The sequence below is a fragment of the Eriocheir sinensis genome, chromosome 37 (genome assembly GCF_024679095.1).
Source record: "Eriocheir sinensis breed Jianghai 21 chromosome 37, ASM2467909v1, whole genome shotgun sequence".
Lineage (NCBI taxonomy): Eukaryota > Metazoa > Arthropoda > Malacostraca > Decapoda > Varunidae > Eriocheir > Eriocheir sinensis.
Window position 1 is genome coordinate 11625892 of NC_066545.1, and position 24914 is coordinate 11650805.

A 24914-nucleotide genomic window follows, 5' to 3' on the forward strand; every position below is an offset into this window, starting at 1 on the left:
CCCCACCTTAACTAACATCCTCTTTACAACTGCCTCCTTACCTTACCTTACCTGCCCCACCTTAACTCCCCTTACCTTACCTGCCCCCTTTAACTAACCTCCTCTTCCTTACCTACCTGCCCCACCTTAACCTACTCTTACAACTGCCCCCTTACCTTACCTTACCTTACCTGCCCCACCTTAACTAACCTCCTCTTACAACTGCCTCCTTACCTTACCTTACCTTACCTGCCCCACCTTAAGTAACCTCCTCTTACAACTGTCCCCTTATCTTACCTTACCCTACCTGCCCCACCTTAACTAACCTCCTCTTACAACTGCCCCCTTACCTTACCTGCCCCCCTTAGCTAACCTCCTCTTTACTGCCCCCCCCCCCCCCTCAGGTACACCCTTCTGGAGTGGAACATGGACTACGACGTGCGCCAGTACCCCGACACGCTGTGGGTGAGCACCGTCATGATCTCCGAGAACCGCGTCCTGGCCGAGCTGGAGGGTTACATGCGCGTCCAGGACTACTTCTACGGCCTCAACGACCAGGGTGAGGAATGGGAGGGTGAACAGGGTGATTAGGAACGTTGGTAGGGTGATTATTATTATTTTTTTTTTACAACAAAGGAGACAGCTCAAGGGCACACAAAAAAGGAAACAATAATAAAAAAAAGCCCGAATAAAAATAGCCCGCATTAGGGTGATAGTGTGCTTAGGGTGAAGGGTGACGGTGAGAATAGGTGAGAGAGGTGCAAAAAGGTTATATTATGAGGCCTTAACGATTAGGGTGAGGACTATAACAAGGGTGATTAGGGTGAGGGTGAAGGGTAAGGGAGGTTAGTAAGGGTGAAGGGTGAGGAAGGGTGAAGGGTGAAAGGGGGTTTATGAGGATCCAAGACTATAATTCTACGGCCTTAATGATCAGGGTGAGGACTGAGAAGGGTGACTAGAGTGATTAGGGTGAGTGGGGTGAGAAAGGTTGCGAGGGTGAAGGGTGAAAAAGGGGAATGTAACAGGGGTATAAAGGGTGGAGGACTACTTCTAAGGTCTCAGTGATCAGGGTGAGGGCTGAGCAGGGTGACTAAGGTGAAGGGGAAAGGGTGAATTATTTAGGGAGAAGGGAGTATTGAAAGGTGAGGGAAGGGTGAGCAAGGAGGAGGAGGAGGAGGAGGAGGAGGAGGAAGTTGGTCACACACACACACACACACACACACACACACACACACACACACACACACACACACACACACAGTTTTACGTAATCGCTAATTGATAACCCCTTGAATATGACCTTCCTCTCTAAAAAGAAAAAAAAAATGGGTCGTTCTACTTAAGAGATTAAATTTAGTAGTAAGAAATAATTACGTAGACGAGAAAAAAAAGATAATTAAGAAATGGACTTTTATTATTATTATTATTTTTATTATTATTTAGTTTCCTGATTATTATTTTATCATCTCTTCAAAGGCCAAAGAGACGGATATGAGCACTGAGGTCACGCGCAGCTTATTAGTACATCCACATCTCTATCTTAACCAGTCCTTCATTCCGCCACCTTCACCACCTTTTCTTTTTTTCTTTTTTTTCTTCTTCCAGTTTTTCAATTTCTTCTTTTCCTTCTTCATGTTTCTCTTTCTCTTCCTCCTCCAATTTATTCTTTCACTCCTCCTCCTCCTCCTTTTTCTCCTCTTCTTCTACTTCCTTTCTCTTTTCCAGTTCGTTCTTCTTCTTCTTCTTCTTCTTCTTCTTCTTCTTCTTCTTCTTCTTCTTCTTCTTCTTCTTCTTCTTCTTCTTCTTTAAACCTCTGAAGCTGTGTGTCACTTCTTAACTCTCCCTCCTTCCCTCCTTCCTTTGTATCCTCTCACTTTCTTCCTTTCCCTCCTCTCCTCCTCCTCTCTCTCTCACCTCTCCCCTATCCCTTCGCCTTCACTTCTCACCCCTCTCTCTCTTTCTCTTCGTTTCCTTTCTTCCCTTCTTTTTTTTCTTTCTTTTCTTCTTCCTTCCTTGCACTGTCCCCTTGTCCCTCCTCTCCCTTCTTCTTCACTCCCCCTCCCCTCTCCCCTCCATTTCCATCCCCTTGACTCTCCATCTCTCTTTTCTCCTCTCCTCTCTCTCTCTCAGCTCTCCCCTACCCCTTCGCCTTCACTTTTCACCCCTCCCTCTTTATCTCCGTTTCCTTCCTTCCTTTCTTTTTTTTCTATCTTTCTTTTTTTCCTCCTTTCTTGCACTGTCCACTTGTCCCTCCTCTCCCTTCTCCTTCACTCTCCCTCGTCTCCCCCTCCCCTCTCCCCTCCATTTCCATCCCCCTGACTCTCCATCTCTCCCCCAGGACTCGTGCTCAACCTCACCGTCCCCTTTGTGACTCAGATCAAGTTCGGGCGTCACCCAGGCGTCCTGCAGGAGACCAACGACTTCACTGTGTCCCTGTACGTCCAGCCCAACTACTACAGACCCGGGGACCTGCCCACGCCCATCAGCAACGAAGTGAGGGGAAATGGGGAGGAGGAGGAGGGGGAAGGTGGAAAGGGGAGGTAAGGTGGGGAGTAGAGGGGGCAGGATGGGGGAGTGTAAGGGGAAGGGGGAGTTGGGGAAGATGTGTGTGAGGGAGGGTGGGGTAGGGTGCGGGGTGTATGCAGGGGGAAGGGGGAAGGTGTTTGTGTGTGGGTGTAAGGGAGAGTGTGGTGTGGGTGTAAGGGAGGGTGAGGAGGGTGGGAGAGAGGAGGGGAAGGTATGGGAAGGGAGTAGGTTGTGTGTGTGGAAGGGCGGGGAGTGAGAGTGTGTGTGTGTGTGTGTGTGTGTGTGTGTGTGTGTGTGTGTTTGGACGTAAGGAAGTAAAGTTAAGGTGAGGGAGGGGGAAGGAAGGGGATTATAGGGGAAGGGGAAGGGGGAAGGAAGGGGAGGTTTAGGGTAGGGAGGAGAGAAGTGAAATAGAGTTGAATTTGTGTGGTTCTTTTTTTTTTTCATTTTCTCTTTCCTCCTCTTTCTCCTGTTTTTTTTTCTTCTTTATCTCTGTAGACCGTCTCCTCTTTCTTCGCCTCCTTTACTTCCTTCTTCTTCTTCTCCTCCTCCTCCTATTCTTCATCGTTATTGAAATCGCCTCTTTTTCTTCCTTTTCCTCCTCCTCCTTTTTCTCCTCTTCTTCTTCCTCTTCTTTTTCCAGTTCGTTCTCAACTTCTGTTTCTCCTCTTTCACTATTCCTCCTCCTCCTCTTCTTCCACCTTCTTCACCCCCACCTCCACCTTTTTCCTTCCTTTTCCTCCTCCAATTAATTCTTTCACTCCTCCTCCTCCTTTTTCTTCTCTTCTTTTTTCTTTCCCTTTTTCCAGTTCGGGCTCAACTTCTTCTATTTTTCCTCCTCCTTCTCCTCCTCCTCTTCCTGTTTTTCTTCCTCTTCCTCCTCCAATTTATTCTTTCATTCCTCCTCCTTCTTTTTCTCCTCTTCTTCCTTTTCTATTTACAGTTCGTTATTATTTTCCTCTATTTCTCCTGTTTCACTATTCCTCCACCTCCAACTCCACCTCCTCCTCCTCCACCAATACCTCTTCTTCCACTGCTCATCTCCTTCCCTTCTTTTTCCACCTCCTTCACCTTCTTTTCCTCCACCAATACCTCCTCTTCCCACTGCTGGTTCTTTCATCTCCACCCCTTCTTTTTCCCCTTCCAAGAACCCCATTACTAATAACCAGGTAAAAATAGACATACCTGTTAACGAGGGCGCGGCGGGCAGGTAGGAATGGCTAACGAGTGAAGGTCAAAGAGAGGAGAGTGAAAGTGAATAAAGGAAGAAAACAGGTAGATATAGAAATGAAGAAAGAATGGAAGGAATGAAGTAAAAGATAAAAGTAATGAAAGAAAGAAAAAGAAGGAAAGAGAGAAAGAAAGAAAGATAGAAAGCTAGACGGAGAAATGGGAAATAGGAAAATGAATGTGAGGGAATGAAAAAAAAGATAAAACAATGAAAGAAAGAAAGAAAGAAGGAAAGAAAGAAAGAAAGATAGACGGAGAAATGGGAAATAAAAAAATGAATGTGAAGGAATGAAAAAAAAGATTAAAACAATGAAAGCAAGAAAGAAAGAAGGAAAGAAAGAAAAAAAGATAGACGGAGAAATATTAAATGGGAAAATATGTATGATTTTTTTTTATTGAAGAACGCGATGTTAAAAAAAAAGAAAATCAGCGAATTCTCTACCCTGATCGCCTCTTAAGTAGCTACTAAAGCGATCTAATCCTTCTTCTTCCCCTTAATCGAATTCGTAGTACTCTTGTGAAAAGGCTTACATAATTCTCTCTCTCTCTCTCTCTCTCTCTCTCTCTCTCTCTCTCTCTCTCTCTCTCTCTCTCTCTCTCTCTCTCTCTCTCTCTCTCTCTCTCTTCTTTTTCCTTCTACTTCCCTCCTCTTTCTTTCCCTTTCCCTTCTTCCTCTTTCTCCTTTCTTTATCCTCCTTCTCTCCTCCTATCCTCCCTTATCCCTCTCCCTCTTTCTCCTTTCTTCCTTTTTCTTACTCCCCTTCCTATCCCTTTTTTTTCTTTTTTTTCTTCCTCCTCTTTCTATCCCTTCCTCTTTTTCTTTCTCTTTCTCTCGTTTTTCTTTTTTTTCTTCCTCCCTTTCTATCCCTACCACTTTTTCCTTCCTTCTTTCTCTTTCTCCCTTTCTATTTCCTCCTCTTTCTCTTCCTTACATAACCTAACTCTCTCCTCTCCTCTCCTCTCTCCTCTCCTCCCCCTCCCCCCCTCTCCCTTCCTCCCTTCCTTTCATAAACCTTTTAAACTCCCTTACTTTCTCTAAGCTTGCCACGACCACCTCCCTCTCCTCCCTCCTCCCTCCCCACTCCTTCTCTCCCTCCCCTACATCCCTCATTTTTCCTTTAATCTCTATAACTCTTTCCCCCCCCCCCCCTCTCTCTCTCTCTCTCTCTCTCTCTCTCTCTCTCTCTCTCTCTCTCTCTCTCTCTCTCTCTCTCTCTCTCTCTCTCTCTCTCTCTCTCTCTCTCTCTCTCTCTCCTAATTTATTTTTCCTTTCTTCTTTTCTCATTTTCTCCCCTTTCCCTTTCTTCCTCTTCCCCTCTCTTTTCCTCTTCCCTCCCTTCTCCTCTTTTCCTCTCCCTTCCCCTTTCCAATCACCTCTCCTCGCTCTCTCCCCTTCCTTCCTTAATCCTCTTCCTTTCACCCCTTCCTCTCACTTTCATTCCCCTGCCACCCTCACCCTCCCCTCTCCTCTTTCCCTCCCCCTTTTTCCTTTTCCAATACCTCATTTCCTCCCCTCCCCTCGCTGTCCTAGAAGGGGATATGATTCAAGTCTTCAAGTATCTAAAAAAAGTTCAATAACGTCGATTACTCCAAATTCTTTGAACTGCAAACCAACTCAAGAACTAGAAATAACGGTTTACCCATTCAGTCGAGTCGATGTAACACAGACATTGGAAGGAGTTTCTTTTCAAACCGAGTCATCCGCCACTGGAACAATCTTCCCTCAGAAGTAGTAAATGCGAATACCATCAACTCCTTCAAATATAACATCGACCGTCATTTCGCTGCGTCGGGAGTAAACTGAATAACGAGGGGCTTCCATCTGCTCCTCAATATCGAGGTGCTTTCATCTGTTCACCAAGCCCCAAGTGGCGGTCGAGCAGATTAAATCACCCAAGCGGGCGACCTCGTAATGAGCCAATAGGCTTTCTGTTGCCTGCATTTCCATGTTTCCATGTCCTCCTTTCCTTCATCCTTCCCCTTCCCCTCACCTCCTCTTCTCCTCCCTCGCCTTCTTCACCCCCTTCCTCTATCTTCCCCTCTTCCCTCACCTCCCATAGCTGTTATCCTTTCCCCTTCCTCTTCCCCTACCTCCTCTCACTCCCCACCCTACCCCTCACCTCTTCTCCTTTCTCCCCTCCCCTTCTTCACCCCTTCCTTTCTCTACCCCTCGTCCCTCACCTCCCAGAGCTGTCATCCTTTCCCCTCCCTCTTCCCCTACCTCCTCTCACTCCCCACCCTACCCCTCACCTCTTCTCCTTTCTCCCCTCCCCTTCTTCACCCCTTCCTTTCTCTACCCCTCGTCCCTCACCTCCCAGAGCTGTCATCCTTTCCCTCCCTCTTCCCCTACCTCCTCTCACCCCCACCCACCTCCTCTTCTCCTTTCTCCCTCCCTTCTTCACCCTTTCCTCTCTCTTCCTCTTAGAGCTGTCATCCTTTCCCCCCTCTCTTCCCCTACCTCCTCTCACGTCCCCCCCCCTTCCCTCCTCCTCCTCTTCCTCCCTTGCCTTCTTCACTCCCTATCCTCTCTCTTCCCCTCTTCCCTCACCTCCCATAGCTTTCATCCTTTCCCCTCCCTCTTCCCCTACCTCCTCTCACTCCCCACCCTACCCCTCACCTCCTTTTCTCCTTTCTCCCCTCCCCTTCTTCACCCTTTCCTCTCTCTTCCCCTCTTTCCTCACCTCCCAGAGCTGTCATCCTTTCCCCCCCCTCTTCCCCTACCTCCTCTCACGTTCCCCCCCTTCCCTCCTCCTCCTCTTCCTCCTTGCCTTCTTCACCCTTTCCTCTCTCTTCCCCTCTTTCCTCACCTCCCAGAGCTGTCATCCTTTCCCCTCCCTCTTCCCCTACCACCTCTCACGTCCCCCCCCCCTTCCCTCCTCCTCCTCCTCTTCCTCCCTTGCCTTCTTCACCCCCTATCCTCTCTCTTCCCCTCTTCCCTCACCTCCCATAGCTGTCATCCATTCCCCTCCCTCTTCCCCTACCTCCCCCCTCATCCCCCCCTCCCTCCCCAGGTGCTAGTGGACGAACTGGAAGCCAAGACGGTGTTTGTGCACAGCTTCGAGGCCAACGTGTGGGAGGTGACGGAGGCGCTGCTGGAGGAGAAGGTGACGACGTTCATGACGCAGCTCCGCCAGCACGGGGAGGCCTTCATGGACCGATACTACTACCTCGCGTCCTACAGCAGGTGAGGGGGGGAGGAGGAGTGAAGGTGGACAGTAGAAGGACAAGAAGTGGGAGGTAATGGGAGTAAAGGTGACAGCAGGAGGAGGAGGAGGAGGAGGAGGAGGAGGAGGAGGAGGAGGAGGAAGAGGAACATAAGAACAGGAAGAAGAAGAGAAGGAGGAGGAGGAGGAGATGTACAGCAGGAAGAGGAAAAAGGAAGATCAGGCCTAGTATCAGGAGGAAGAGATGAAGGAGGAGAAAGGGGAGAGGATAAGAGGTGAGATAAAGGGAGGGAGAGGGGAGAGGGAAGAGAGAGAGAGAGAGAGGGGTGAAGAGAGAGGTGAGGGAAAGAAAGAGGGAGAGGTGAGGAGGGGGAGAAAAATATCAGTGGAGAGGGGAGAGGAATACTAAGGGGGGAGAGGGGAGAGAGAGGGAAGGGGGTAAAGGGGGGAGGGAGAGGGGGGTGAGGTGAACGGTTAAGGCTCCGCAGTGCTATTAACAGTGATGAGGGAAAAACGGTGGTCATGAGGGAGGAAAAAAAGGTAATTCGGGTGCTTACAGGTGTTTGGGGGGGCCGGAAACACCTGTCGGGTCATCATAATCATCATCATCAGTAATGTTGTTGTTATTGTTATTGCTGTTGTTTTTATGAAGGGGAAGGGTTATGGTGGTAGATATAGAGGTGGTGGTAGTAGTAGTAGTAGTAGTAGTAGTAGTAGTCGTAGTAGTAGTAGTAGTAAGCTTCCCTATTAGCGTATTGGTATAGTAACATCAATATCATCATTTATTCATTCCTCACCCTTCCTCTTCTTCCTCCCCTCTCTCTCTCTCTCTCTCTCTCTCTCTCTCTCTCTCTCTCTCTCTCTCTCTCTCTCTCTCTCTCTCTCTCTCTCTCTCTCTCTCTCTCTCTCATATCCCCTTACTACTTCTCCTTTCCTTCTCCCATTCTCCTCCTCCTCTCCTCTTCCCCCCCCCACTATCTTCTTCCTTTCCTCTCCCTTCTCATGCCCTTCCTTTCTTCACCCTTCTCCTTCTCCTCTTCCCATTTCCTACCTTTCTTCCTCTTCTCTTCTTTCTTTTTCCCTTCTTTTCTTTCTTTTTCCCTTCTTTTCTTTCTTTTTCCCTTCTTCTTTTCTTTCCTTTATCTGCTTTTCCTTTCCCTTCTCTTCTGACTACCTCCTTCCTTTCTTCCCCTTCCTTTTTCCTTTCCCTCACCTATTCCCTTTCTCTTACCCCTTCCCTTTACCTCCTCTCCCCTACCCCCTTACCTCCCCCCCCCCCAGGCCGGAGTTGTACCAAGCTGTGTACTACGAGATCTGGATATACGCCACCAATTTCCGGAACCCCCAGACCCCCGCCAAAGGCCCTCCGCCCCCACAGCGCCGCCCCCTCCGCGCCAACAAGGTCACACAGCGCACCTTGACCAAGCTGTGCAGAGGTGAGGAGGGGAAGGGTGAAGGGGGAGGTGGGGAGATGGAGGGTGTGAGAGAGTGTGTGAGGGGGGTTGGTGAAGGGTGAGGGAAGTAGCGTGAATGGTGCTGGGTGATAAGAGCGAGAGGTTAAGGGTGAGTGGGAGGGTGAAGGGTGACGGGTAGGAAGAAGGATGAAGGCCCTTTTCTCCTCTATTCGCTCCTCTTCCTACCCTATTTTTAGTAGCGAATCCTTTTTACACCTTTTCGCTCCTTTTCATCCTTTCTTTAGGTGCAAAATATCCCTTCTCAACCCTTTCTTTACCTTCTCCCTCTTCCTTCATGAACAAAATACCCCTTCTCACCTCTTTCCCCTTCCCTTCACCCCCTTCCTACCTCCTCTTTTCAGCGAGTTCCCTTTTCTCCCTTTCTTCACCCCTTTCCATCTCCTTACTCAACCTTCTCCCTCTTCCTTCATGAACAAAATACCCATCCTCACCTCTTTCCCTTCCCTTCACGCCCTTCCTACCTCCTCCTTTCAGTGAGTGCCCTTTTTCCCCTTCCTTCATCCCTTCCCACCCCTTTCTCAACATTCCCCCCATTTCTTCATGAACAAAATACCCATCCTCACCTCTTTCCCTTCCCTTCACCCCCTTCCTACCTCCTCCTTTCAGTGAGTGCCCTTTTTCCCCTTCCTTCACCCTTTCCCATCCCCGTTCTTCAGTAGAGTCCCCCTTTTCACCCCCTTTCCCCCGTCCCCCAGGTGTGGAGTGCCCCCGCTTCGAAGTCCTGCGCACCTTCAAGTACGGTATACAGAAGCGACGCTACTTCGATGGCCTCTTCGCCTCCACATCCCCCGAGGAGTGCCACTTCACCACCACTTCTATCTGGAAGGGCTTCATGCCGCTCCACCTCTACAAGCACGGTGAGGGAGCCAGGGGGAGGGGGGGAGGGGAAGGGTAGGGAAGGAAGGGAGGGTAGGGTAAGAAATGAGATGGGATGGAAATGAAAGAGGTTTGGAAGGATGGGGCATGATTGGAGAGGAGAGGAGAGGGAAGGAAGGGAAGGGAAGGGAAGGGAAGGGAAGGGAAGGGAGGTTAGGGTAAGAAATGAGAAGGAATGGAAATGAAAGAGGTTTGGAAGGATGGGGCATGATTGGAAAGGAAAGAGAAGGAAAGGAACTGAAGGGAAGGGAAGGGAAGGGAAGGGAAGGGAAGGGAAGGGAAGAAAAAGGTAGGATAAGGAATAGGAAGGGCTAGGCATGAAAGAGAAAGTTTGGAAGGATAGGAAAGGGAAGGTAATCCAATTTATCCATTCAACCATTTGTTCTCTTCCCAACCTTCCTCTCACCCTACTCTTTCTCTCTCTTCTTCCCTTCTTTCCCTTTTCCTCCCCTTCTCACCCTACCCTCACTCCTCCCTCCTTCCCTCCTTTCTTCTTCCCAATCCCTCCCTTCCATCACCTCCCTCCTATCTCTTCTAACTAATTCCCATCCACTCCCTCCCTCCTTCCCATCTTTCTCTTTTCCTCCCCTTCTCACCCTACCCTCACCCCTCAATTTTTTCCTCCCTCCTTCCCTCTCTTCTTCCCACTCCCTCCCTTCCATCACCTCCTTCCTATCTCTTCTTCTAACCACTTCCCATCCACTCCCACCATCCTTCCCTTTCTTTCCACTCCTTCCCTTTCTCCACCACCTTCCACTCACTCTCTCCCCCCTCCTACTCCCCCAGGCATCAACTCCCACATGGAGGTGCTGGAGGCCACTCGTCCCATCGCCCTCGTGCATGTCAGAACCTCGTCAGCGCCGCGCCCCGAGTGCCCACAGAACCTCACTATGTCCTTGTATCTGCCTCGTCGCCTGCACTCCAACCCGCCCCTCACTGGCTACTCCGCGGTGGGTGAGGGGGGTGAGAGGGGAGGGGAAGGAAGGGGAGGGAGGAGGATGGGGAGGAAGGGGTGATGGGTGTGGGTGTTAACTAAGGAGAGGAAAGGGGAAAGTGTGTCTGAGTGTGAGGGAAAGGAGGGGAAAGGGAGAGTGTGTCTGAGTGTGAGGGAAAGGAGGGGAAAGGGAAAGTGTGTCTGAGTGTGAGGGAGAGGAGAGGAAAAGAGGAGTGAGGGTGGAAGGAGGAAGAGGGAAGAGGAAGGGACTTTGAGGGAGAGAAAAGAAGAGGAACTGTGTGAGAAAAAAGGGAGGAGAGGAAAGGAGAAATGAGGGTGGAAGGAGGAAGAGAGAAGAGGAAGGGAGTTTAAGGGAGAGGAAAGAAGAGGGACTGTGATAAAAAGGGAGAAGGAGAGGAAAGGAGGAAAAAGGAGAGCGAGTGCAGTTGGGTAAAGGGTAGAGGGAGAGGAAAGGAGGGGAAAGAACAGAGGACGTAGGTGGGTGAATAAAGGGAGAGAAAGGAAGGAGAAATAAAGGAAGAGGAAAGACTGAGTGTGTGGAAGAAGGAAGATGGGAAGAAAGAGAGAGAAGATGGTGGGTGGAAGAAGGAAGATGGGAAGAGGGAGAGAGAAGAAGGATGGAGGGTGAAAAAAGGGAGACAAAGGAAGGAAAAGGAAAAGTTGTATTGGCGTATGAGAAAGAGGAGGAGGAGGGGAAGGGAAGAGAGAATATGCGAGAGAAGAAAAAGTAGATAAAGGAGGTGGAAACTGAGATGTGGAGGAAGGGTGTGAGGGGAGAGAGAGAGAGAGAGAGAAGGGAGGAGGAAGGAAGCTCGGGTTGAGGAAAGGGAGGGAAAAGAAAAGTGGAGGAGGATTAAAGGGAGAGATGAATGGAAGCTATTTAAAAGAGAGAGAGAGAGAGAGAGAGAGAGAGAGAGAGAGAGAGAGAGAGAGAGAGAGAGAGAGAGAGAGAGAGAGAGAGAGAGAGAGAGAGAGAGAGAGAGAGAGAGAGAGAAAAAAAAAAGATAAAACAGCTGTGTTATCACTGAAGCTTTTAATACGTTCAGAGGAGGCACGATTCAGGACGATGAAGAGAAGGAGGAGGAGGAGGAGGAGGAGGAGGGTTAGAGAGAGAGAGAGAGAGAGAGAGAGAGAGAGAAGAGGAGGAGGAGGAGGCAGAAGAGTGGAACAAAAGAAATGAAGAGGTGGAGGAGGTGAAGAAGAGGAAGAGGGAGAAGTGGAAGGAAAGTGACGGGAAGGGTTAATTCTCTCTCTCTCTCTCTCTCTCTCTCTCTCTCTCTCTCTCTCTCTCTCTCTCTCTCTCTCTCTCTCTCTCTCTCTCTCTCTCTCTCTCTCTCTCTCTCCATCCTTCCTTCCCCTCTTTCCCTTCCTTTCCTTTTAACCCAAATCCTTCCCTTCCTCCTCACCTCCTCCTACCCTCCTCTTCCTCCCTCCTCTTCCTAAAAATCCCCACCTCTTCTTCCTTCTTCCTCTCCCCTTTCTCCTCCTACCCATCCCCAGACATTCTCCCTCCCCGTACTCCCCCCTTTCCTTCTCCTCCCCTGATTCCCTCTCCCCCCAGCCCAACGTCCACATCACCGCTATGAATGACGTCATCGTGTACGCCTATACGGTTGGCGGGTACCTGCTGGACCCCGCTCGTGTCCGTCAGGAGCTCGCCGACCTGAAGCACCGCCTGTCGGAGTTCGGCGCGTGCTACAGAGACGACGAGCATTACGTGGTTATCTACGACTTCATTGTCAGGTGAGGGAGGGCAGGTGACGTCAGGTGTGGAGGTGGTGTCAGGTGGATCATGAGAGGAACGCGGTAACCCGGGATTGTAGGTTATGTGATGCGTGGAAGTGGTAACATTGTCAGGTGAGGGAGGGCTGGCTGGCTGGGGGTTTGCTGAGGTAAAGGGATGGTGTGGAGGGTGTGTCAGGTGGATGATGAGAGGAAGAAAATAATATGAAGAATTACAGGTTAAGGTACAAAGCAAAGCAAGTAATAACAGGTGAAGACTTTAACGATTGTCAGGTGAGGGAAGGGGTGGAGGTGATCGTGGGCAGGTGACGTCAGGTGTGTGGAGGTGGTAACAGAGGGATAACGAGAGGAACACAGTGAAGATCCGGGAACTGTATGTTATAGGATGCGTAGAATTGATAAGAGGGCGTGGGAGTAGTCTTGGCCAGGTGACGTCAGGTGTGGAGGTGGTAACAGAGGGTCAATGAGAGGAACACAGTGAAGATCCAGGAACTGTAGGTTATATTATACGTAGAACTGATAACAGATGAGTAACAATGAAACAGTAACAACCCAGGAACTGTAAATGATATGCGTGGAACTGATGAGATTAACACTACTACTACTACTACTACTACTACTACTACTACTACTACTACTACTACTACTACTACTATTACTACTACTACTACTACTATTACTACTGCTACTACTACTGCTGCTACTTGTTCTACTAAGTGATAATAATAATAACACATTGCTTTTCAGGTACCACGGAAGGCAGAACGAAATTTGGGTTTTGGCCGAAAACTGCAAAGCGACCCACAACGGCTGACCTGCTGGAGGGGGGCGGGGGAGGAGGGGAGGGGAGGAAGGGTGTGAAGGGGAGAAGGGAAAGTTACGGTAAGGGGAGGGGAGCCGCAGGACTATTTATAAACACACACACACACACACACACACACACACACACACACACACACACACACACGTTCTTGGATTTAGTGAACATAATCATCAAAAGGGAAATAATAAATGTACAATGAGCATTGCCGACGCTTTTCTTTTCAGTTCAAAATCAGGATCCTTTTACACCTTCATATACGCTGACGACTGTACACTGGCGGCGACGTGCAGGACCTATATACATTGTTATTCACACAAACATACATATATACATGAATACCCACACACAGCGACGGGTATACATAGGGGGTGGGTGTGCAGCCGTGCCTGAGTGTGCACGCATACACGGCTTGGCCCCGTCATGAGGAGAGATGCATCAACATGACAGTGAGGTGATGTGAGGGTCGCTGTCCCGTCAGAGCGCGGGGGGCGTGGAGGAGCGGGAGTGGATGATGGTGGACGCCGTGCGGGCTGAGCGCACGCTGCCACGGGCGGGGTCCCAGCCCGGACCCTGCGGGTTGAGGCTCACCTCGCCGTCGCCGTGCTGGTTGTAGCTGACGCTGTTGCTGTCCAGGGCGCGGGACGGCTGGCCAGAGTACCGCGGCGTTTGGATCGACAGGCTGCGCGGCTCCGAGGTAAAGTAGTCCCGGCTGATGACCGACAGGAAATCCCGCCACAGTCTGCGCGCGTCCCGCTCCCTGAACACGTGGAAGATGAAGATGAAGAAGCCCTGCAGGGTGTTGCTGATGCAGAACAAGTACGAGAACACGAGGCTGGGGCGCCAGAAGGCCAGCAGCCCGAACACCCACGTGAAGCCCAGCAGGAAGAACACGCTGACGGCCATGCGCAGCTGAGTCAGGCGCAGCTGCCGCTCCGACAGCGTGCTGGTGATGCGCACGCGGCCACACGTGGCGCTGTGGACGATGAGCACGAAAAGCACGAGGTTGGTGGCCATGATGGCGGCAAGCGGCGGCAGGAAGGCGAACTTAAAGGTTGTGCTCGACATCCAGCAGATCTTGTCCTCGGAGCCCTGGTCACTGTCGTAGAGCGTGCTGTCGTACACCAGCACGACAATGATGGGCAGCAGCGGCGCCCCCCACGCACACACAGACGCCTTCCACATGAACCTCGGGATGTACGTGCCGACCACCTTGACGAACTTGAGGTATTGGTGCACGGCCTCCACCAGCATCCAGCCGAACGAGGCGAGGATGAAGTAGTGGAGGGCGACGGCCACGGCGCGGCACAGCTCCGGGATGAGCGTCTGCTGGATGCCCGCCAGGAAGACGACGAGGCTGCACAGGATGGCGGTGGCGAGGCTGGCCAGGATCTTGTTGCTGAGGCGCCGCCGCCACTTCTGGAACAGGAGGAAGGTGAACAGCACCAGCAGGAGGCTGAAGATAGAAAGCGCGCAGCCGATGATGCTGATGGTGTCGAGGATCACCGCGTGCACGCCCGTCGCGCCCACCCCGTCGAAGGTGACGAGGCGCGCGAAGGACGTGAGGTGGTTGCACAGACACAGCTGGTGCTCGCCGTGCCGATCGCCGCTCCAGCAGCCCTCCGTCGACCAGCCGCCGCGGCCGCCATTCTCCTGGAAGTCCCAGAAGACACACTTGGATCCGTTCCCTTCACGGCCGATTTTGAAGTAGATCATGACGGGATGCCGGAGGTGCGCGACGCTGTGGCCGCCGTACGAGGCCTGGACGATGTGTCCGTCCACCGTGTGATTGGGGAAGGTTGTGTCGTCCTGGAACAGCTTCGGGTTACGGAACACAGCAAACGTGAGCTGCACCCTCCCGCCCGCCGCGCCTCGTCCCGCCGCAATGCCCTCCTGGGCCGCCACGCGTCGCGTCAGGTCGTTTGGCAAGATGAGCGTCACTTGGCTGCGTCGCCAGTCGACCCTGCTTTCCTTCCTCACCAACTCTTCCTCCTCCTCTTGAAGGCCCTCTTCGCCCTCGTCCTCGTCCTGGTCTTCGTGCTTCCTCCAAGTCCGGTAGCCGACGATGGATGAGTTTGGAGTGGCGTCCACGCGCTCCACCGACACCAGCCGCCTGTCACCGCGCACCGGCTCGTCGGCGCGGGGCAGCTGAACTCTGAGGGTGATGTTCTCGAAGGCGTCCATGAGGATGCTGGACGTGTTGAGGACGCGCTGCACCTCCCCGAACACGCCCTCTTTAGCCTCCATCACGTTGTTGAGCGTCTCCACGAGAAACTCCAAGTCCGGCAACGCCACCGGAGCCTCGCGAGAGATGGACTGCATCTTCTGCGCCACGAAGTGCACGTCGGCCGCGGTGAGATTGAGTCCGTCGGCTGTGAGGGCGGCGAGGGAGGGCAGGTCGGAGGGGGAACTGTTCTGGTTCATCTCCCATAACTGCCGCGTTACATTGCGTGGCTCGTCGGTGCATCCCCCAGACCTGTCGCCCCAGTGGTAGCCACGGGTGAAGTCCCCCAAACACTTGCGGGTGACGGGCTCGCCCTCCTCGGTAACGCACAGCTCGGCGGGCAGCACTGCCACTGCCCCGCGCGTCGCCGGCCACGTGAGGGTCGTCTCGTTGATGCCCCGGCCAGGCTCCTCTTCCCTGGGGCAACCCAAGCTGCTCCTGATGCTCACGGCGCGACACGGCGTGGCGGACAGCTGCCCCTGCGCTGCGGTAACGCGCTCGGCGGCCTCGCTCTCCAGCAGGATGTCGAATGCTTCTCTCATATCGATCTCGACGTGGAAATTGATGAGGAGGGCGTCCGCTTGTGTGTCGGGGGTGAAGTAGAGGTTGTCTGTCATGACCTTCAGGCCGGGGGAGTCGCCGAGGCCTCGTCTGACGCCCTCCACGAAGGTCCCCACGCAGGGGTGCCAGGCGGTCAGGACGGCGGAGCTGAAGGTGGCGTCGTCCTGGGCCGGCGTGTACTGCCTCTGAGTGGACAACGTTACAGAGAAGGTGTGCGTGGCGCGGCGTGTGTGTAGCAAAGTGTTGGACGTGGCCAGGTGTAGCGGTGACCCCGTCCACACCCGGCATTCGTAGTAGCCCTGCGTGACACTGTCCACCTCCAAGACACCACCTTGGCCAAATACCGTCACCTCGCGGCCGTTCACATAGCAGTGCACGCGACCCGTCGTCGGGGCGTCGCGAGGACGAACCTCGACGCGGACCGTCCCTGCATCCTCGAACACGTGCAGGGTCACATTGGGCGGCTGGACGTGCCACTGACACATGACGTGGGTCTTGGCGGCTTCACCGTCCTCGCGCATCCAGCCCTGGGGCGTGAGGGCCGCGTGGGGCAACGAGACGTTGGCGTCGGCTCGCCAGTTGAGGAAGGTGCTGCGCCGCGCCGCCTTCTCTCGCAGCACGCGCGGCCGCGGGACTGTGATCCACACGGAAGGGATGTCGTGGCTGTACAGGAGCTGCCGCAGCGGCCAGTCCAGGAAGCCGCGGCTGGGGTCCGGCAGGTGGGCGTCCAGCCCCGCACACATTGTCGCCGCGTCTTGCCAGCTGAATCTTGTCTCGTTCCTGAACACCCTGAAGCAGGCGTCCTCGCCGCCAGGGTACCCGGTGTAATTCCCCTCCGGACACAGCTGGTTCGTGGTGAGCAGGTTCGGCGCTTCGTTCAGCCAGGCTTGGCTCGGTACAGCCAGAAGCCCGCGCACGTCGAGGACGGAGAGGAAGGGCAGAGCGGCGTCACACGGCAGAGTCAGCAACTGGGAGTTCTCGGTGTCCAGCGCCAGACAGTCGTGGGCCGCGGCTGGCTGCCCCGCTGCCCACGACACGTTAAAGCTGCGTGTGCCGTCGTGGAGGGCGATGGGGAAGTCAGACGCGACGGGGCCCACGAAGCCGAGAGGACCAAAGGGCGCGATTCTCCTGGCGGGGAGCCACAGCACGCTGGCGCCCTGCTGCCCCGCCAGCCACCGCCGCGCCTCATCGTACAGTGACGGTGCCTTCAGCCTCCCGGTCTCGTGCAGCCGTGCCTTATCCAGCAGACTCATGCTGCTGACGCTGCCGTGCGCCGCCTCAACACCGTCGTCCCACGTGTCGGCGGGCGTCAGAGAGACGCAAAAGCTATCAGCGAGGCCTGTGTAGCCCTGAGGACAAAAATCGAAACGCTGACATCGGCTGGCGTCGAAGAGCACAGTGGCACCGTGTGTGTAGTTCCAGCGGCAGAGGCCCGTCAGCAGCCCGCCGGCAGCCGCCTCGCAGCGGTGGTGGCGCGGCTGCACGCGGCCCGCTGCCGTGAAGGGCCACAAGACGGTGTTTCCGCCTGGCATCACGGCGGTGGTGTTCCTGCAGCGCGTGGGCAGCGCCGCCGCCGAGGAGGCCAGGAAGCCCGCCCCCTCCAGCAGCCTCTCTACGCCCCGGCCCTCCCGCAGCATGTCCAGGAGGGTGGTGAAGGCCACGCTGGCAGCGGGGAGGTGAACCTGAGCCCTGGCGCTGACGAGACCCTCTGATTCCGCCTCGTTCTCCTGAAGAGACGCCACGTCGATGGGGAAGTCGTCAAAGCCGTGCAGTGAAGCAAACGCATCCCGCAGCCTCGCCTCCAGGCTGCGCGCAGTGAGGGGCGGGGACTGGTGGCGGGCGTGGAGGTGCAGGAGCAGCACCTCGCGTCCCTGCACCGTGACGAGGATTTTGTTGCTGACGAAAGGGGCGGGAGAGCCGGGCCGCCACGCCTCGCACCAGTACGTGCCCTGGAGCAGCGGCAGCGACGCGTTGGCTGCCACGCGGGACTTGGTGGCGTCGTGCACGGCGGCGGGGAGGAGGGTGGCGGCGTGAATGGGGAGGTACACGCCGTCCTGGGGGAGGGGGGGAGAAGGAGGGAGTCAGTGGGTGGGCGTTGAGTGAGTGAATGAGTGTGTAGTGTTAGTGTGAGCGTGTTAGCGTGAGTGTTGGCGTGAGGGCTCCACCACTCACCCTCCATGACTCGCCGTTCATCCATTTATTCCTTCCCTATAGCAACCACACATCCTTCACGTCCCTCTTCGTCTCACTTCTTCGGCACCAGTTTTTCGATCCCTCTCGTTTCCTACACAACCCTTTTTTCCCTTCTCTTCGCACTACTTAACCTTCTCTCTCCTCTTCCCTTCTCTTCGCTCGACTTTCCCTTCCTTCTCGTTTCCTACATAACCTCTTCTTCCCTTTTTTTCCTTCTACTTTCCCTTCCCTCTCGTTCCTAATAATCTCTCCTCTTATCTCGCTCGGTCAAGTTACATTTCTTTAATCCTCTCCTCCCCATCACAATCTCTCCTTCCCTCCTTTTCTCTTTTTCAGTTCTAGCCACATTTTCATTTCTCTCGTTTCTTACACAATCCCTTCCTCCCTCTCCCTTCCTTCCTTGCCCTCTACCCCACTCTCCACCTATCCCCTTCTCTTTCCTTCCCTTTCCTTCCCTTCCCTAGAGTTCCCTTTCCTTCCCTACTCTTCCCATGCCTTCCCTTCCTTCTCTTCCTTTCCCTGCCCTTCCCTACCTTTCCCTTCCCTGCCCTTCCCATCCTTTTTCTCTCCATCCCATCCCTTTCCTTTCCTTTCCATCCCATCCTATCCCTTCCCTTCCTTTCCCATCCCATCCTATCCCTGCCCTTCCCTTCCCATCCCATCCTATCCCTTGTCTCCCCTGCCATTCCCTCCCCATCCCATCCCATCCTATCCCTTCCATTCCTTCCCCTTCCCAACCCTTCCCCTCCCTTCCCTTCTCTTCCCGTCCCTTCCCCTCCCTTGCCGACCGAAGTGACAGAGGGATGAAGGACATAAAACACTGTGACAAGAGATTTGGTTTCAGCTTCCGAGCGCCTGACGGGATGCGAGTGTCACGCGAGAGGGGGACGGCGAGGCAAATGACCTGTCGAGTGTGTGGACGCTGTATAAAAGGATGCTCTGGACTCGGGGATTCTGGGAGATGAAGCCGATTTTAGGATACCAGGAGTAGAACATGAGATAGGAGGTTGACAGGATTTTTTGAAGCGGATGTCGTATTAGTTTTAGTATTAGAATTAGTATTAGTGTATTGGTATTAGTGTTAGTGTTAGTATTGGTATTAGTATTAGTATCAGAGTTAGTATTAGTGTATTGGTATTAGTGTTAGTATTGGTATTAGTATTAGTATTAGTATCAGAGTTTGTATTAGTGTATTGGTATTAGTGTTAGTATTGGTATTAGTATTAGTATCAGAATTAGTATTAGTGTATTGGTATTAGTGTTAGTGTTAGTATTGGTATGCTCTGAAGGACTCGAGGATGCTGGGAGACACTGATTTTAGGATACTAGGATAAAAACACATGAGATAGGAAGCTGGTAGGACTTTTGGAGCTAGATATGATGGGATACCGACATGAGATAGGATGGTTGACAGGACTTTTTTGGAGGTAGTGTATAAGGATGTTTAGAGATTGTGAGGATGTTGCAAGGAGTGAATAGTGAAGGGTGGCAGTTTTTTTTAGGCTGTCGCATCTTATAGTGAAAAAGAAAGTGAATAAAAGGTTGAATATTCTTTTTCGTCTCCTTTTCGCTTCTAGTTTATCTCTCTCTCTCTCTCTCTCTCTCTCTCTCTCTCTCTCTCTCTCTCTCTCTCTCTCTCTCTCTCTCTCTCAATCAGTCAATCAGTATATCATTTTAATTTCCTTTCTTTCTTTCTTTCTTTCTTTCTTTCTTTCTTTCTTTCTTTCTTTCTTTCTTTCTTCTTGCTTCTTTTCTTTCTTTTTCTTTCTTTATTTATCTCTCATTCATTCAAACAAAATCTACCTATCGTTTTAATTTCATTCATTCATTCTTTCTTATTAGTCTCTCTCTCTCTCTCTCTCTCTCTCTCTCTCTCTCTCTCTCTCTCTCTCTCTCTCTCTCTCTCTCTCTCTCTCTCTCTCTCTCTCTCTCTCTCTCTCTCTCTCTCTCTCGCTCACCTTGCTCCAGAACACCTGTGGCTGGGCGGAGGCGGTAGGTGAGTGCAGGTGGGCGGCGCAGGTGAGGGCGAGGAGATGGAAGTCCTCCTCCCTCACGCTGATCCACCCCTCCGCCTTCTCCTCCACCCTCACCACCCGTTTCTCTTCCTCCTCTTCTCCGTCATCGTCCATTTCCACCTCCACTCTTAGTTCAAAATCGCCATCTGTAATAGAATAGATAAGTAGGGCTTTTTTTTTTATTATTGTTTCCTTTTTTGTGTGTGCCTTTGAGCTGCTTCCCTTGTTGTAAAAAAAAAAAGATAAATTAATAGATAGATATAGATAGGAAGGTAGATAGACAAATGGATAGAGGAATAAGAAAAGAACAGCTTCAAATATACAAGATAAACACAAACAAATCAAAATATATATAAAAAAGAATGAAATAACAAGAAAAAAAAAGTCTGCATGTATGTGAGTAGATAAATAAATGTATAAATAGATAGATAGATAGATAGATAGATAAGAGAGAGAGAGAGAGAGAGAGAGAGAGAGAGAGAGAGAGAGAGAGAAAGGATAATAATAATTCGAAGGACACAAAACAGACAGAAATAAATAATAATATGAACAGAAAATGGATAAAACAACAAAACAAGAAGAAAATAAGTAAAAATAAGTATGTACGTTTTCTACACACACACACACACACACACACACGTCTATCTTACCTGAGTGATGCTCCAGGCCAGGTGAATGAAGGAGGCAGAGGAAGGGGAGGAGGGAGGAGCAAGGGAGGGGCTGGAAGAGGAGGGAAGGGTGGTGGAGGGAGGCACAGTCTGTTCCTTTTCCCTTCTTCCCTCCAACCCACCGAAGAAACTGTCCAAGAGCTGAAGAGAGAGGGAGAGAAAAAAATATCAGTAGTTGTTATTGGTGTGGTTAGAATTAGTACTGGTATTAGTGTTAGTATTGGTATTAGTGTCAGAGTTAGTATTGGTATTAGTATTAGAATTAGTATTAGTGTAAGTATTGGTATTAGTGTTAGTATTGGTATCAGTATTAGTATTAGAATTAGTATTAATGTAAGTATTGGTATTAGTATTAGTGTTAGTATTGGTATCAGTATTAGTATTAGAATTAGTATTAGTGTAAGTATTGGTATTAGTGTTAGTATTGGTATTAGTATTAGAATTAGTATTAGTGTAAGTATTGGTATTAGTGTTAGTATTGGTATTAGTATTAGAATTAGTATTAGTGTAAGTATTGGTATTAGTATTAGTGTTAGTATTGGTATCAGTATTAGTATTAGAATTAGTATTAGTGTAAGTATTGGTATTAGTATTAGTGTTAGTATTGGTATCAGTATTAGTATCAGAATTAGTATTAGTGTAAGTATTGGTATTAATGTTAGTATTGGTATTAGTATTAGAATTAGTATTGGTATTAGTGTTAGTATTGGTATTAGTATTAGAATTAGTATTAGTGTAAGTATTGGTATTAGTGTTAGTATTGGTATTAGTATTAGAATTAGTATTAGTGTAAGTATTGGTATTAGTGTTAGTGTTAGCATTGGTATTAGTATTTTAATTAGTATTAGTGTAAGTATTTGTATTAGTGTTAGCGTTAGTATTGGCATTAGTATTAGTGTAAGTATTGGTATTAATGTTAGTGTTAGTATTGGTATTAGTATTAGTGTAAGTATTTGTATTAGTGTTAGCGTTAGTATTGGCATTAGTATTAGTGTAAGTATTGGTATTAGTGTTAGTGTTAGTATTGGTATTAGTATTAGTGTAAGTATTGGTATTAGTGTTAGTGTTAGTATTGGTATTAGTATTAGTGTAAGTATTGGTATTAGTGTTAGTGTTAGTATTGGTATTAGTATTAGTGTAAGTATTAGTATTAGTGTAAGTATTGGTATTAGTGTTAGTGTTAGTGTTAGTATTGGTATTAGTAAAAGCACGATATAACACCATTCAGTTTCTCCATTTACCCTCTTTTTTTCCCCTTTTCTTTCCCCTCTTTTCTCCATTTTCTGTTCCCTTTTCTTTCCCCTCTTCTTCCTCTTTTCTTTCCCTCTGTTTCCTTTTTTCCCCTCCATATTCCTGTCATCCACATTTATTCCTCTTCCTTCTACTACTCATGATTCCCACTCCCCTCCTCCCTTCACCTCAAACTCCCCTTCCCTTTCTTCTATGTACCCCTTCCCACTTTTGCTCTCCCCATTACCCCTTTCCCTCTTCTTCCTTCTTCCTCCATCCCCTCCCATTTACCCCCTTCTGTCTTCTTCCCCTTCCCTTCCTCGACTCCCATTTACCCCTTTCCCATTCTTCCCTCTACCCCTCTCCCTCCTCACGCACCAGGTCGTCGGGTCAGCCACTGCAGATGACCCTTGTGTGGACCCAGCGCAGTCCAAGTCACACCGCCGGGGGTCAACTTCGTCACAGCGGGGTTGGTCATCTCGTCCTGGCCAATCAGGAAGCCACCTTGACCTCGGCAGAAGCTGTGTGCTGACCTCCAGTCCTGCGGGGGAGGTCAGGATGAAAAACTAACTTAAGAACAAGAAGGGTCAGGATATAAAATAAGGTATAAAGAGGTTAGAAAATAAAAGAAAGGTCATATAAATTCAATGAAAAAATGAAAATAAAAATAGGTCAAAGGTCAAAGAGGGTAAAAAAATCACGGTAAGAAATTAGATGAAAATAAAAATAAAAAGTTCAGTATATAAAAAAAGTTCAATAAGAAAATAAAGGCAAAAATGTTATTCACACACAAAAAATAAAGTTCAATCTAAAAAACGGTAAAAATGTTCAAAAATACAAAAAAGGTCGAAATTAGAAAAAAAGGTCAGAAAAAGGGTCAAGATGAAAACTAAAACCAAAAAAAGCTCAAAACAAAAATATGAAGGTTAAAAAAAAGTTCAAAATAAAAAAAGGTCACCCGAAATCACAGTCACAGAGTCCGAGAGGAGACCAACGTTGCTTCAAGGGCACGAAAAAAGGTCAGAAGGTCAAGGTCGCAGAAAGGTCGGGTTGGAAAGAACGGGGAAGCTTATAATAACAAGACTGGCGTGGATCGATGTGTGTGTGTGTGTGTGTGTGTGTGTGTGTGTGTGTGTGTGTGTGTGTGTGTTAATAAGAGGTAAATAAAAAAAATACCTTCATAAAAAATCGAGCACAAAAATTTAATTAACAACGGAAAAAGAATAAACAAAAAATATCGCTCGGGACAAGAATAAGAAAATGAAAGGAAAATAAAAGAAAACAAAAAACAAAAACAAGAAGACTAAGGGGAGAAATAAGAGAAGAGGAGGAGGAGGAGGAGGAGATGGAGGAGGAGGAGGAGGAGGAGAGAATGGCTACCTCCTGCCTCCATCTCCCAAGTGACTAGACGCTGCCCCGAGGCGAAGCAGAGGAAGAAAAAATGAAAATGAAGAAGACCGGGGCCAGAAAAAGGCGAGAAGAAGAAAATGAAAAAGAAGTGTGATAGAAATAGAAAAAGTAGTCGTAGTAGTAGTAGTAGTAGTAGTAGTAGTAGTAGTAGTAGTAGAAGAATTAGAAGAAGGCAGGAAGAAGAATAAGAAGAAAAGGAAGAAGAAAAAGAGGTAAAAACTAAAAAAGAGAATATAATGAAGACAAAAATAAAAGTAAATACTGAGAGAGAGAGAGCACAAAAACATTACTCTCTCTTGACCTGCACTTCAATTATCCTCTGGCTACACACACACACACACACACACACACACACACACACACACACACAGAAAGAAACAAACATGGCAGCTTTTTTTTACGTGTGTGTGTGTGTGTGTGTGTGTGTGTGTGTGCTCGCTCGCTCCCTTCATTATAAGTTCCGTTTGTTCCATTACAAGTTGGCTCGCTGGTTCACGCGGACGTTCGAGGCTTCAGATGAGAGTCCGAAGCGCTTCACTTTAGATTCTTTGTGTGATGTAGCTTTTTTTTCCACCTCTCTCTCTCTCTCTCTCTCTCTCTCTCTCTCTCTCTCTCTCTAAGACATCAAAAAAAGAAAAAAGAAAATTATAATAAGATGAAAGGAGTCAGTTAGCGAGAAATACCTTTGTCATAATGTGAAAATTCCTCCTCCTCCTCCTCATCTTCTTCTTCCTCCTCCTCCTCTTCCTTCTTCTCCTCCCACTACCACTACCACTACCATTACTATTACCACTACTTCTACTACCACTACTCCTACTAACTACTACTAACTACTACTACAACCAAGTCTTATTAAGGTAAACAAAGCCCTTTTTACGCTGCACAAGATAAGGTTAGGAATGTGACGCTGGAAGAAGAGAAGCCGAGAAGAAAGGAGGAGGAGGAGGAGGAGGAGGAGGAGGAGTGTGGGGGGGGAAGGAAAACCTGACGTCATATCTCTCTAACCTTGCTTTCTTCTTTCCCCCTCTCCTCCTCCTCCTCCTCCTCCTCCTCCTCCTCCTCCTCCTCCTGCTCCTCCTCCTCCTCCTCCCTCTCTCAGGTGACAACGGCCTTTACCTGCGCACTCTCAACACCTGTCTCGCTAAGGTGTTTTCGTGGCTACAGGTAATGACTTGGGAAAGACCTGATGGAGTCCCTTGTTCTTTTTTTTTTTGTTCTGTTTATCTTTGTTGTGGTTTATTTTGGGTAGGTGATTTTTAAGTTTATTTTTAGTTATTTGATGTTTTTTTAATTTTTTTATTTAGGTTTAGTTTTTGAAGGGGCGGTTTTGTTTGGTGGAATGAGTTTTATTGGTACTTTATTTTTTTTATTTAGATTTAGTTTTTGAAGCGGCGGTTTTGTTTGGTGGAATGAGTTTTATTGGTACTTTATTTATTTTTATTTTATTTTATTTTATTTTTTTATTTTATTATTATTATTATTTTTTTTTTGTGTGTGTGTTTAAGATCATGAGAATGGGACGTGTGTGTGTGGAATGACTGCCTTACCATGTCACACCATACAATAGTCACCATACCACTCCCATACCAACCCACACCATACCACATTACCTACACTACACCACATCCCGTCACATCATCCTATACCTAAATCAGATTACACTATACACAATACCACACCTTCCCCAAACACTATACGCATTCCTATACCACGTCACATCACGCTAAACCACACTAAACCCACATCACTTGACACCATACACAATACCTCACCTTCCTTAGACACTATATGGGGTCGTATTACAAGCCAGTTCGCCGCCCAAGAACACATATTTGACAAGGCTTT

The 24914-nt window shown here is 49.5% G+C and overlaps 2 protein-coding genes across 6 annotated transcripts in view; one reads left to right on the forward strand and one right to left on the reverse strand.

Annotated features, from left to right (window-relative positions):
• LOC127008238 (uncharacterized) overlaps window positions 1–12935 on the forward strand; it is a 27912-nt gene extending 14977 nt beyond the window's left edge. For all 3 annotated transcript variants that reach the window (XM_050879979.1, XM_050879978.1, XM_050879980.1), the window contains 8 exons: window positions 384–538; window positions 2318–2472; window positions 6747–6919; window positions 8181–8335; window positions 9070–9231; window positions 10037–10200; window positions 11767–11948; window positions 12696–12935. In XM_050879979.1, coding sequence (XP_050735936.1) covers window positions 384–538; window positions 2318–2472; window positions 6747–6919; window positions 8181–8335; window positions 9070–9231; window positions 10037–10200; window positions 11767–11948; window positions 12696–12762 — 1213 coding nt within the window. In that variant the 3' untranslated portion in view covers window positions 12763–12935. The remainder of the gene's footprint in view (window positions 1–383; window positions 539–2317; window positions 2473–6746; window positions 6920–8180; window positions 8336–9069; window positions 9232–10036; window positions 10201–11766; window positions 11949–12695) is intronic.
• Window positions 12427–24914, reverse strand: part of LOC127008236 (uncharacterized) — a 16093-nt gene continuing 3605 nt past the window's right edge. For all 3 annotated transcript variants that reach the window (XM_050879973.1, XM_050879974.1, XM_050879971.1), the window contains exons 3-6: window positions 22038–22200; window positions 20412–20570; window positions 19705–19907; window positions 12427–17607 (exon numbers count right to left, since the gene is read on the reverse strand). In XM_050879973.1, coding sequence (XP_050735930.1) covers window positions 13246–17607; window positions 19705–19907; window positions 20412–20570; window positions 22038–22200 — 4887 coding nt within the window. In that variant the 3' untranslated portion in view covers window positions 12427–13245. The remainder of the gene's footprint in view (window positions 17608–19704; window positions 19908–20411; window positions 20571–22037; window positions 22201–24914) is intronic.